The sequence below is a fragment of the Colossoma macropomum genome, unplaced genomic scaffold (assembly GCF_904425465.1).
Source record: "Colossoma macropomum unplaced genomic scaffold, Colossoma_macropomum, whole genome shotgun sequence".
NCBI lineage: Eukaryota > Metazoa > Chordata > Actinopteri > Characiformes > Serrasalmidae > Colossoma > Colossoma macropomum.
Genome location: NW_023494784.1, coordinates 25,403,634 through 25,416,376, shown reverse-complemented (window position 1 = coordinate 25,416,376; position 12,743 = coordinate 25,403,634). Strand labels below are relative to the sequence as shown.

The 12,743-nt window shown below is 42.2% G+C and overlaps 1 protein-coding gene across 1 annotated transcript in view; it reads left to right on the top strand.

Moving 5' to 3' along the window:
• Window positions 1–240: 240 nt before the first annotated feature.
• Window positions 241–12,743, top strand: part of tsc22d1 (TSC22 domain family, member 1) — a 40,509-nt gene continuing 28,006 nt past the window's right edge. Inside the window, exon 1 of the mRNA XM_036565452.1 lies at window positions 241–3,596. Coding sequence (XP_036421345.1) covers window positions 844–3,596 — 2,753 coding nt within the window. The 5' untranslated portion in view covers window positions 241–843. The remainder of the gene's footprint in view (window positions 3,597–12,743) is intronic.

Here is a 12,743-nt window from a genome sequence, read left to right as displayed (position 1 = left end):
TCAAGGATGAACATGAAGAAAGTGGTTACAGAGCGTACACGTCTTCTTTCGGCTGATACTTTGGCCTCGGATGATTTCCAGACCTCGTGGCCACCTCGGTATCCCCCTCCTGTGACTCTTCCCTTGTTTCTATGCTCATTTCGGCCACCCCCCCTTTCCTCCGCCTTTCCCTCAGACTGGCTTTATGTCTGGCTGTTGGCGGCGTAAACAGACATGCGCTGTCGCCATGTTATCAGCTTCTCCTCCCCCTTTCGGTCTCGTCACAGGCAGATAGCAATAGCACAGGCTACATTACAAGGAGGGAGCTGGTGGGAAAGATAGCTACTGGTGCAGCTAACACTGGATTAAAACAAAGGATACGAACAAATGGAATAAACACGGACTGCAGCAGCGTTAAGCGGTTTGGATACAGTCTGCCAGCCTGACATCGTCGATGGATTGTATGATTTTATGCTACATATAACGTTGGATCCAAAATGCGACTTACAGTCTAGTCTAGCTGTAACTCTGATGCATGCACTTGTGGCCAGCGCTATTGGATATTGATTGACTTACTGTGTTTATTTTGTTGTTATCCGTATTAATTGGGTAAAATGACAGATATGACATGTTAAATTAATGGTAGCTGGCAGTGTTCTGGGAAACGTCTCCTATAAATAACTGAACGAACCAGCGTTGGCTAGGCTGGGAGCTAGCATTAGTCAACGACGACTGTTTTTAACTTAGCTAAGCTAGCCAGTTAGCATCCTAGCGTGCACCCCGGCCGGGGACATTGTTTAAATACCTTGAACAAAAGTGGAATTATCGACTCCTGGTAGTTATTGGAACGTGGCCATTAGTTTTATGTGGAAACTACTTGGGCAAGGTGAAATTCCTGCTGAAAGAGACCCTGTCAACACGGCAGTTCTAGTAACCTGTATTTACAACTCTGCCAGAGACCACCCCCTAGAAATGCATCACCCCGACTCAGTAGGAGATCCTGCGAGCGCCCGAAAAATGGCGCAACCGGCGAGTTTTCCCAGGCGGAGTGCGAGTAACACCGCTACTGCTTCTGCCTCTTCATTGACATCTTCGGGAACTACCAGCCTTAGCAACAACCTGATGCCGGCAGATGATTATAAGCCTTCAGCGTTGATCCAGCCGATGGCCCCGGCCGCGTCCTCTCTCGGGACTCAGCACCCTCCTCAAAGCCTCAGCATCCATTCTCAGCCCACACTGTTGCCCCAAAACCTGCCTGTGCCAGCAGGGGCACAGATTAAAAAGAAAAGTGGTTTTCAGATCACCAGCGTCACACCTGCCCAGATCTCTGTCAGCACGAACAACAGCATTACGGAGGACACTGAGAGCTGTGATGACTTGGATGAGTCCCACACAGAAGACCTGTCCTCTTCTGAGATCCTGGATGTGTCCTTGTCACGGGCTAATGATGCAGGGGGGCCTGAGAGGAGCTCCTCTGAAGAAACCCTGAACAACTTTCATGAGGCAGAGACCCCAGGAGCCGTGTCCCCAAATCAACCACCTATTCTCCCCCAGCCTCACGGCACGATGGTTAATGGCTCAGTTCACCATCATCACCATCCAGCACATCCCCACCACGCTCATCACCACCACCACCACCAGTTTCACTCCACAGCCTCTGGTAATACTCATTCCACTATGTCAGGTTCAGGTGGGACTCAAGCTGGCATTCCACTTGGTGGTGTAGTGACATCCACCGCCACAACTAACGCCGGAGCTTTACCAATCATAGGCCAGAAAATGCCTTCAAATGTGAGTGGAATTCTGGAAAATGCCTCTGTTGGCACAAGCGCAGTCATAGGTCAGCCCTTGGTTGCTGGTGCCCCAGGAACGTCTGCTGGAATGGTCTCTGCAGCAGGTGCTGCAATTAGTGTTGTTAAGCCTTTAACAAGCAATGTAAGTAATGTTAATATATTAAACTCCAATGTGCCTGGTTTGGGTGGCATAAGTACAAACAGTAGCAGTGTAGTTTTTTCTTCTGGTTTGAATAATACTAATAACCAAAACGTAAACTTAATGCAACAGCAAAGTGGTGTAGTAAGTAGTGTCATCACTATGACATCTGTCACCACTGCCTCTGCTGTTATTGGGTCCACAAGTGTTAGTCATGTGGGGACAGCTGACATGACCCAGCCTTCAACTGCTATCCCTGGCTCCAACACTCAGCCTCAGCAGGCACAAATGCCCCCTCCTGCTACTACCAGCTCCCGCTTCAGAGTGGTTAAATTGGACTCTAGTTCAGAGCCATTTAAGAAAGGCCGATGGACATGCACAGAGTATTATGACAAAGAGGCTCCGGGTTCTGGATCCTCTGAAAATGCGCCTAGCACCCGAACAGTGGAGAGCATCCGCCAGTTTGTACATGAGAGTGTGGTGGGTGCAGAGAGAGAGAGTATAAGCACAAGCTCTGTCAGCAGCTCAGTCAGCACTCTGAGCCACTACTCAGAGAGTGTGAGCAGTGGTGATATTGGAGGCTCCTCAGCTGTGCAGCAGATCTTTCCACAGCCACCCACACAAATGCCAGACTACTCCACCCCTGCTAATGTCTCCAAACCTCAAATGCAGCGCCAGGACATGGTGCATCCCCACCTGAAGGCCAGTGTGCCCACCACACTGCCAGCCTGCACTCAGCAGCAGCAGACTCCAGTCAACATGGGGGGCTTGCAGACGACCACTGGGCATCCGTCTCCTGCCGTGGCCCCGCAGCAGCTGACGTATGCCCAAGCAGCACAACTGACTCCAGCTCAGGGCCTGTCTGGAGTCACTCAGCAGCAGATGGCTTACCCTCCTGCACAGCAGCCAGCGGCACCAGCCCAGGTAGCCCCAGCGCACGTCAACGCTTTAAGCCAAGGAGGCAGCCTTCCACCTGACTTCACTCAGTCTCAGCAGATCATACAGGCTGCAGCTCCAGGATCAGCACAAGCCCTGCCCCACCTGTCCAGCTCCATCCCCCCTGTTGCTGTGGCAGGCAATGGTCAGATGATTCCGGCCTCACAGCCACCTGTGGGCAACATGCCCACTGCTGTAGCTCAGTCACTTTCTCAAGGGTTGATACAACCACAGCAGACGCCCTCCCCCCAGATGGTCCATGCCCCTGCTGGTGGAGTCATGCAGAAGCCAGTACAGTCTACAGGGCCCGGCGTCATTCAGCCGCCCCAAGGGCCGCAGCTTTCCTCTCAGCTCTCCATGGAGCAGCAGGGGCCGCTCAGCAGTCAGGCACTAGGAACCCAATATGTTCCTGCAGTTACATCAAGCCTGCCTGCATCAAATGTGCCTCCCAATCCTCAGAGTGATCCTCAGTCCAACTTGATCCAGAATGGCGCTAAGGATATCGGCGCCCAGCCTGCTGTCAGTGCCCTACATGCCACCCTGCCCTCATTGATGGCCACACAGCTGGAGGATGCCCAACGCCTTCTCATTCAGCACCAGTCTGTCCTCGCACTTCCCAGGCTAGCAGCTGGTGAATGTGCCTCCCAAACTGGCACCTCCTTAGGTCCTGAGGAGAGTGGTGGAGTCAATGCCTTAACTGCTTCAGCCAGTCTGCTGAAGAGCTTGCCTGTAGATGGAGAGGAAGATAGGTAAGTGTCATTTTTTTCAAGCAATTAAAATGCTAATTTCCTTCTTTTTTCTTTTGCTACTTTTGTCTTCCTAATGTCAAGAAGACTTATTTAATGCAGCTGCAGCTGGGAATGATTTTAAATTTGCTTAATTAAAGATGTGGTTTAGCTTATTATTTTGCTGGTGCCAACAGGCAGCTTTTCTGTTACAGAAGTTTGCAAAAGTTGCGGAACTTCAGATTTAATGAGATCAGTTGTACTAGTATTCTGACAGATTCAAGTGATTGGTAGTTCTATTGACGCTGAAACGGATACTTTTTGGTAAAATTGAATAGGTTGTGGAAAAAACATATAGGCAAATGAAACAAACCCAAGAACAATATTGTAAAAACAAACTTGAATCTAGGTCCCCATGAGGTGCATTGTTTAGGAACTGGTTGAAAGAAAGCTTTGCTAATGCACCTGTTTCTTTTTTTTTTTTAAAAGATGGCAACAATCAAAGCATGTGTGCTTGTCACCTGTCATTCAAATTAGTAGCATACCTAAATTTAAACTCTTGGACACAGGAAGTATCTCTGTGATGAGTTATAGGTATACTTTCAGTCTGAATTACAAGTCAGAATTATATTCATGTCCATTATGGTCAGTGAATACACAGAGCATGATGCATGTATGACTCCTCCCTGCCTGACAGAGCTTGCTAACAGATGTTTCTGGGATGATGAACTGCTTGGTCACCTGACACTCCTTAATGAAACTGGCAGTTCTGTCATAGAGCGTACACGTTAGGAAAGACAAGTCATCAGAAATACCAAGCCAAAACTGCACGTTTTTAATTAAGACATCATAATGAGTAGTTAGTAGTTTGCCTGCTGATGTAGTCAAACATTTCCGGTTTTTAAGAGTGCTGCTTATTACTTATTATACATTAATTATATAAGCAATAGCATATAAGAATGTGTGTGTTTATTTTGCCCTTTAACACAACTCATAAGAGTTTATGTGGAGTGCTTTGCGATTAAAGTATTACTTGATTAGTTTGACGTGGAGAGGTGGGGTAATGTAATTAATACCGGAGTATCTTATGATTTTAGTCCTGTCTGAAACTTCTGTGTTAATTATTTCTTCAGATTGCACTCCTGACCCAGTGAAAATTCCCCCCAACTTTTACCCACTACAAAACAAACCTCAGAAATAACACTACGTTAAATTAATCCCATACACATCTATTGGTAAATTTTTCATAATGCCCTGTGGAAAAGGAGTTTTTGGTTTTTTTGTTAAAGGATCATGCCACACTTAAGCATTTACTTGTAATTAAATCGATATGTGTAACTCCAAACATTATAACATGATAAGGGATTTTATGCAGTTTTTTTTTGTGGTACATTAAACTAAACTCTCACTGCCAGACTCTGTGTTCGGCTTTAGGTCCTAATGTATATGTACTTAAGACGTAAAAATAGTTAGATAGTTTCAGTAAATAAAATTATGAATTAAAAATGGCTGTAAAGAGGCAGTCCTTTATGCAGTGCAGCTGCATTGCTGTTTTTATTTAGTTGTGAAATTAGTGACTGCTTCTGAGATTAAATGTTTTTGACTTCATTTTCAAGTACACACTGAATCACCAGAAATGGGCCATGTATTGTTAACCAATACTTGTGCTTTTAGTCTCATTAGGGTTTATTTCAGAAATGACATTTTCCTGGTGGGGGAGGGTGGCTCACTTCATTAAGTTTCTGTATAGGGCTTAGCATGGGGGAAAACCTGCAGAGAATTTATGAGTCATATTTTTAGGTGTGATTGTGTAGATAAGGAGGAAGTGAAAAATTGCCTTCTGGAGAGGCAGCCTATACGGATGATGAGTAAGTGAGCAAGGAGCCTGGAAATGACATGGGGTTGATGCAAACAAAATCAACTCAGAGAGAGAAGTGACACAGTATTAACTCAGGGCCACAAGTTATTATCACATGGCCACAAACTGTGTTATGGAACTGTTTCTCAATGTTAATGTTTGTATTAATTTTAGTGCCAGACACTGTAGTCTTTTGTTTGTAGTCAGTATGGTTGTACTTTATCATCTTTAACCTAGTTAACATTGTCCAAGACAGCGTCTAATTTATTTGTCCAGAAAGATTTCCTGTCAGTTTTTTTTAAAAAAAACATTTTCTTTAAATAACTGATGCAAAGAATCTCATGTATGTTCTGGACAGTACAGTGTGCTGTTGTATGACTCACAGTTGCACAGTGCAGTGTTTTAATATAGTAATGATTTCAGTAAACTGAAAATGTAGACCAAATATGCATGCCTACAGATTTAGCCCAGGGGAAAACAGGCTCTCAGTGCTGACTTTTATTGCTGAGTGAACTTCTAAAACATGAGCCAAATCTTCAGTAAATCAGCCCTTATTCCTAATTGCAGTTGATCATAATATCCCCCATTTTTGTGACATTGGTCCTGTCTGTTGACCAGAAGTATTAGTGCCTTTGTTATGCCTTTCATTACTTTGTAACATTTTTTGCTTAATCGGTAATATTGCTCCATGTCGTTTGCATGAGATGAAGTCATTAGATTTTCTCTGACTTCATTTATCGAGTAGTTTTGTTTTTAGGCTAGTGCTTTCAGCTTCTGTTCAGTTTTTGCTTCACATTTTGCTCAAATCCCATCAATACCCCTTGATCTGACTCGGCACAAATGATGTTAGTCTTTCTGTAACGTTCTTAGGTCATGGTGTCTACTGGCAGACCCGTTTAGGAAGATGATTATCTCATGTTTGCTTTTTTGAATGTAATCTGCTCTTGGCAGTGATATAAGCTGCACACGAGAGTCTCAATGAATCGCTCTTTGTGTGGAGATCAAGTAGATTATCTCTCCAATTAATGGGCCCTGTGGAATGGGAGAGGAGAGGAAATGCTTTCACTCCACCAGTTCAGGCCAGAACAGATAACAAGGTGGATGACGGTATGCCATGATGCAGCTGGGTCTCATGTTTGGCCTACCTTTCTTTCTGCTCTTCAAATGACAGTGCTGGGCTTTGCTCTGCTCTACTCAGGCCTTCCAACACAGTAATTTCCCCCAGATGTTGTAAATTACTTTCCAATACTGATTCAGTTTCCATGAATGAGTATTAGTTGTAGTTTTAATATGTTAGATCACCAGACATGTGTTCTGTCACCTGTAATGTATGTCCATGATGATACCTTGAAGTGTGTTTCATCAAAGATGGTCTTTTGTACAAGCTGAAGTCTCTCTCAGACAGTGATGTCACTGGATCACCATATCTTCAGAAGACAACAAATGAAACCTCTTTGAAAAATGAAACTTAATAAGGGCAAAAACAGATCAGCTGAACTTTTTCATCAAGCAAATGGATAAAATATTTGTTTAAACTGCTTCTTTTCTGTTTTGAGTGAATTGAGATTTATTTTTTATGATCTTAACTTTTTAGAGAAGGACTGTAGCTGGTTACCCTGCCTTTTTTAAACTGATGTTATTTTGTTCCAAAGCCTTCAAAAGATGCCTTTTACATTGTTGGACGTTAGAAGCGTGTTGAACCACTAGCTTGTTTATGAAACAACTGCTTCATTGTTGATTTCTTAAGCAACTAAGCATGTGGTAGCAAGAGCAGCTCTGTGAATCCTGGGTTCTGTTGTAGCTTTGAAATGTTTTATTTCTACTCAGCTTTGAAAGTGATGGTCTTGCCTTACCTCCAGTCATACTCATTCTCGGGAATGTCAACATTTATCCCAAATATTCATTTTTAAAAAGCAAGCGCGCCTTGTTTACCATGAGTGCGCGTTCTGTACAGTACAGGAGTCATAGATTCAGCTTGCTGTTTGTTCTTCAAGCTAGTCAGTGTTGATTCTTTCGTTCTGTTATTTATCTTTTGAAAATTTAAATGGATGGTCTCTTTCTCCCTTTAATGCAGCCAAGGCTTCGTTTGTGTAATTGGAGGGTTGCTATGAAACATTCATATGTAAACAGCATTTCATTATTGTAAAGCATAGTGTTTTGTGCACATCGCAAACTGGAGAGTGCCAAAGAACAGCAACACAGTACCCATAAACTATATTACGCATATGGGTATTCATCTGGCCCATTTAGCCGAGCTCATTCAGATGCTGTTTGAACAGCAGAATGGTTAGTAGATACAACAACAATTGCATTGCTTTCTCTCCACAGAGGCCATTGCACTGTTGCCAAAGGTTAATTGAATCACTCTTTTCTTAATTGTCAATTAAATCTCTGCTTTGATCTGTGTAATACAAGATGTTGTAGTGCCTATTTTTTAATTTTCATTGGTTGGTTGTTTGTCCAGGATTGGAAAGGAATTAGTGGTGTGTATTAGGATACCAGTGGGAATGGCCATTGTTCACTTTAATTACAAGGCTCAGCAGTAGGTCTCCATTTGTATTATATGAAGCAATATGCTGCCTACCTCTTTATATTGGATACAGTTGTTTTTACTTAATATAAATCAACCATACATTAAATTTGATTAGTTTAGAAATTGAGCCCTGTAATAAGTCTATTTTTAGAACATCCCAGACTAAAATGATTTCTTTTTGGTAAAGTCAAGTAAAATAGCTTTACTTATCAGTTCTTTCATGTTTCATACTGTGCAAACCATCCTTCATATGTTTAATTTCCATTCAAAACAACTGTTTATTATTGGTACAGTTTATGAAGTTATTCATTTTTCAGTGTCTGGGGGCAGGGGATTTAGAAAATATATATTTAATAGAAAATTACACTGAAGCTTCAACAGCTAAATATCATAACATTTAACAGTGTCCTCTCTTTGCCTTTATTACAGTTTCTGTTCTTTTCAGAACACTTGCTTTTGGTTTTTCAAAGAAATCTGCAGGGATGTTTTTCCACACCTCCAAAGTTCAGTCTTAGAAGTTGGTTGCGTTTTCAGCTTCTCACGATCCAGTAATCCTAAACACATTGAGTGATGTTGAGAGGTGGACCGTAGGGTGGTCACTGCATTGTTCTGAGAACATCAGCAGCTTTTTTGTTTGATGTACCCATTTCTTCTTTTTAGTCTCTTTCTTGTTCTCTGTAATGGTTGTTAGGAGTCCCGTTTCTGTGTAGCTTTGAGTATTTTTTTGAGCTCCAATTTTCCTTTGACTGTATCCTTCTTCATGGAAATGGATTATCTTATATCCAATGTCCATTTAACAGGAGATGAAATAAGGAAATAAATGAAGGGTGGTCACTGGCTTTCGCACAGTACTTTAGTTCGAAAATGCAGTGATCACAACTGATAGGAAGTCACTAAAGTAATAAAATCATCATGGATTTGGTTAGTAGGCAGCTTCTCATGTAGTATTCTTTGTTATTGCCAGTACAGCAAAAAGAGACTGATGTGACAGAATTATTTTCACAAGGAAGAGGGGCTTGTAAGCCACAAGACTGACATCAAACAGCACTGTCATCTCAACTGTTTGTGGGTATTTGTCAGTAGATGCTGCCATTTTTAGACGATAATACCTATTTTATGTTTTTTTTTGTTTTTTGTTTTTTGTTTTTTGTTTTTTTGCACTGATTTCAGGTAACTGGAAACACATCTGTACCTTTCTGCTGCTTTTACTCCTTTTGGACTTTTTTGAAGTGATCTGCATGTGAGTCAGCAGAGTTGGAATGCTGTCTTTTGCTGTGGTTTTAGACCGCGCAGGAAATCTCTGGCTCAAGCGTGCAACCTTGAGCATGTGCCCATGCGCTGCTCGTGCTCTGTTAAACATGCACAATGAGATTTCCCCTCCTTGTGGCATCGGGCTGAGCTGTGTGAAATGAGGTCAGTGTGGACACAATGGTGGCTGCTGCACAAAAGGACACCTCCAACCCAGTAGGGTTTTATTTGAATATTTGGCTTTTTTCAAAGAAATAGTTTAAGTTTCTGTTCGTCATGGGCGCTGCTTAATTTTCACTGTAAGCAGCCCAGCCTTTTAATGATAGAATAGTAAACGGGTTCATTCAGTGCAGCTGTCGTGCAACAAGTTTTGCTCTACCTGACCACATTTCTTTAATACCATGTTCATCTTGGGTGTTGGAGGTGAAAGTATTGCTGTGACAGGTCTGGTTTCTAGAACAAAGGATCTCTCTTTGTCCCCACCTTGCTACCTCTAAGGGATTTCTCCATCTGCACCCTATCAGGGCTTTCTAGCCATCCCTGTTCCAGCAGCATGTGTGCTACAGATTATCTGCCAGTCAAGTTTTGATCCCTCACAATGCTAAATGCTAATTCTACCTAACCAGCTAACAGCTTTGGCCTGCAGGTGAAAAGCAAATTGGATGTCATTGTGAGAAATCACATCTACTAGCTGAGTCAACTGACATATATATTTTGTTGGAGTGGCATTTGTGATCCAGAACTAATCAACCAACATCAGTACCTGGTCTCATTAATGCGTTTTGGCTGAATGACAACAGATCCTCACAGCAATGCTCCAACATATAACGTAAAGCTTCCCAGAAGAGTTGAGACAACACTCTTGAAATGCAGAATGAGTAGGTGTCTACAAACCTTTGGACATACAGTGTATTTTAAATTAGTTAAGTACATTCTGATATTCTGGGGAGACTGATTATTCACATTTATACTTTTATTTATGTCCCTTAGAAAAGCTGGTTAAATTGTTTTATTTGAAACAAACCTACTGGGTGGTAAGGTATCCTCTGGCTCCCTGCTAATGTGGGGCTTTATAGTTGTTCTCCCCTTCACTTTGTCCAAAATAATCCCACTCTCTGTGTGAGGAGGCTGAATGAGAGCTGGGCCCTGTATTTAGCATCCAGCGTGCCACTGTGTGAGCCATTAGCACTGAGTCATTGTTTCAGCAGCTATGCCAGTGCCGCCTGGCCGCCAGCCATATCACTGCTCTCCGTTCCTGCCCCACATGCTAGCCAGCCCTGTCTTTTATGCCAGTCTGCCCGCTTGTCTGAGCCACAACCAAGCTGCTATAGCGACAGCCTAAAACCCCCAAACACAGCCATTCTAGAGCCAACACAGGTCTCACCCTACTTCTCCATGAGCTTATTGCATTTAGGAAGACGGAGTGTTTCTTGGTGTTTCTAATACCTAGTCATGTGCCTTGGTCGGTTTTTGATGCCTTGAACTTGGAACTGATTGATTAATTGTTTGAGATTTAGCTGTAGGTTGCAGTTTTGAGTTTGAGAAGTTTTGTACTATAACGATCTTTGTTGTGGGGTGCAAAGTGTTCGTACTCTCTACCATAATGATCCTGGCCTCTGCTGCAGTACGTTTGAGACCCAGGCCCTGATTGTTTTCATGGCAGCAACAAGAAACAGTGCTGTAAAGAGAACTTTGAGACTAGCTCCGCTTTAGATCTTGTGCGTTCCATGCCTGTCCTCTGTCTTAGGTTCACACGGAATGGAAAACTACTTGTGAAGGCTGAATGTTTATGTTTATCCGCACTAACAGTGCCGGAGGTCTCAGGCGGTGGTGGAGCTTGTGGAAGCAGTGCTCCTGTCTGGGTCAGTGGCTGACTGCTGGTGTTCCCAAATGACCCCTTCTCCTTACAGCGCTCTCCCACGAGTCCCTCTGACCATCTGCTGAAGAGCTAGTCTCAGACTGGGACTGGTTCATTTGTTCCAAACATCATGTTTTCTGTCATTTGGTGTATTTTGACCATCAGTTATTCAGCAAGATATAATTAAGATATAATACAACTGGGTGTCGTTCACACAGTTTTTATAGTAATACTGATACCTATACTTCAGTACTGATTACTAACCATTATATTCTTTAAAATTACTAACCAGAGGTGGGTGAGGTTTAAAGACATGCAGGAAGTGGCTGTATTTACTGACCGCATGCGATTGCAGATTAATCAAGAAGCAATTACATGCTTGCAGAATGTAAATTAAACAATACAGCCAATACAGACCAATACAAGTCTAGATAAGGGATGCACTGATATGGGAACTGTTGGCTGTTGCCAATATTTTTTTTTTTTGTTGATATTGATGCTGATACATATAATATTTCTGAAATTTGTGGAGGTTTACAAATTTTAAATTAAAATTAATAAAATACAAGTAACCCAGCTCTTCCAGAGTGCAATACATCAAGTATCAGTTTGAAATATTGCTCAAACCTAAACATCTGTCTGATGCGGAACATTTATTTTAATAGAAATATATTGATATATTAATATTAATTAATTTCATTTTATTTATTTATTTTTTACTTGCTTATTTTTAGGTGCATATCTGAATAGTTATGTTATGGTTAGTGTTCACATCTGGTCTTGGACTACATTATTTATGCTCTTTTACATTATCTTTGGGTAAGAAGGATTTGTAAACTCTTCTTAAGACCAGTGGAGTTTAAGTCTTGCCTGACGTTATTGGCAACTGTTTTCCCCCATCATTATTGAACATCAGCACTTTCAAAAGTGAAAAAAAACAGTCCTTTCTCTTCTTCTCTAAAGGAAAATGCTCTCCTCACGTAGTTTATAATTCATTAAATGTTTTCATTTGAATAGGCCTACATTAACTACAAGCACATTTCAGTCCTTTGTTTTGCTTTATTGTGATGATCAGATGCATCTTCATCTGGTTTTGACTCAGTGTTGCATCTAATGGTTTTGACTGCAGCCCTAGAGTATTGATATTTGGTTATATTTCATTTTAGTCTGTTGGTTGATTTATTATATTCCTAGAATGGGACTTCAGGACACACTCAGTTTGTTGATAGTTGACTAACTGGTAATAGCTTTCCTTCTTCTATTTGAGGGGCGTCTGAAGACTGAACTTGACTGAGGTTTCTGCCTGAGCTTGTTGGAGTCTGAAGTGCCTGGAGCTCCTTCACTGAGCTGGGTTTAGTTCTCTGTAAATCATAGTTATGTCCCTCCTGGCCATTTACCTGCACGCACACTCTCTGAAACTTTTTCTCCTCTTTCTCTTTGGAGCTGAGGGATGCCAGGATAGGATTCACCCTTCTAACGCCGAACTGCTCACCTAAAACTCTGCAATGTGATTAAAGCTTTTAGATTATACATGTACATGCTCAGTTGCTGACAGGTGCCATTTACTGTCTAGTCTCAGCAGCAACTATCCCCACTGGCACAGCTCCAGACATTTTTCCCCCCAACATTATGGAAGCCCTGTAATTATTTTATTTGTTTATGTGAGAACTGTGA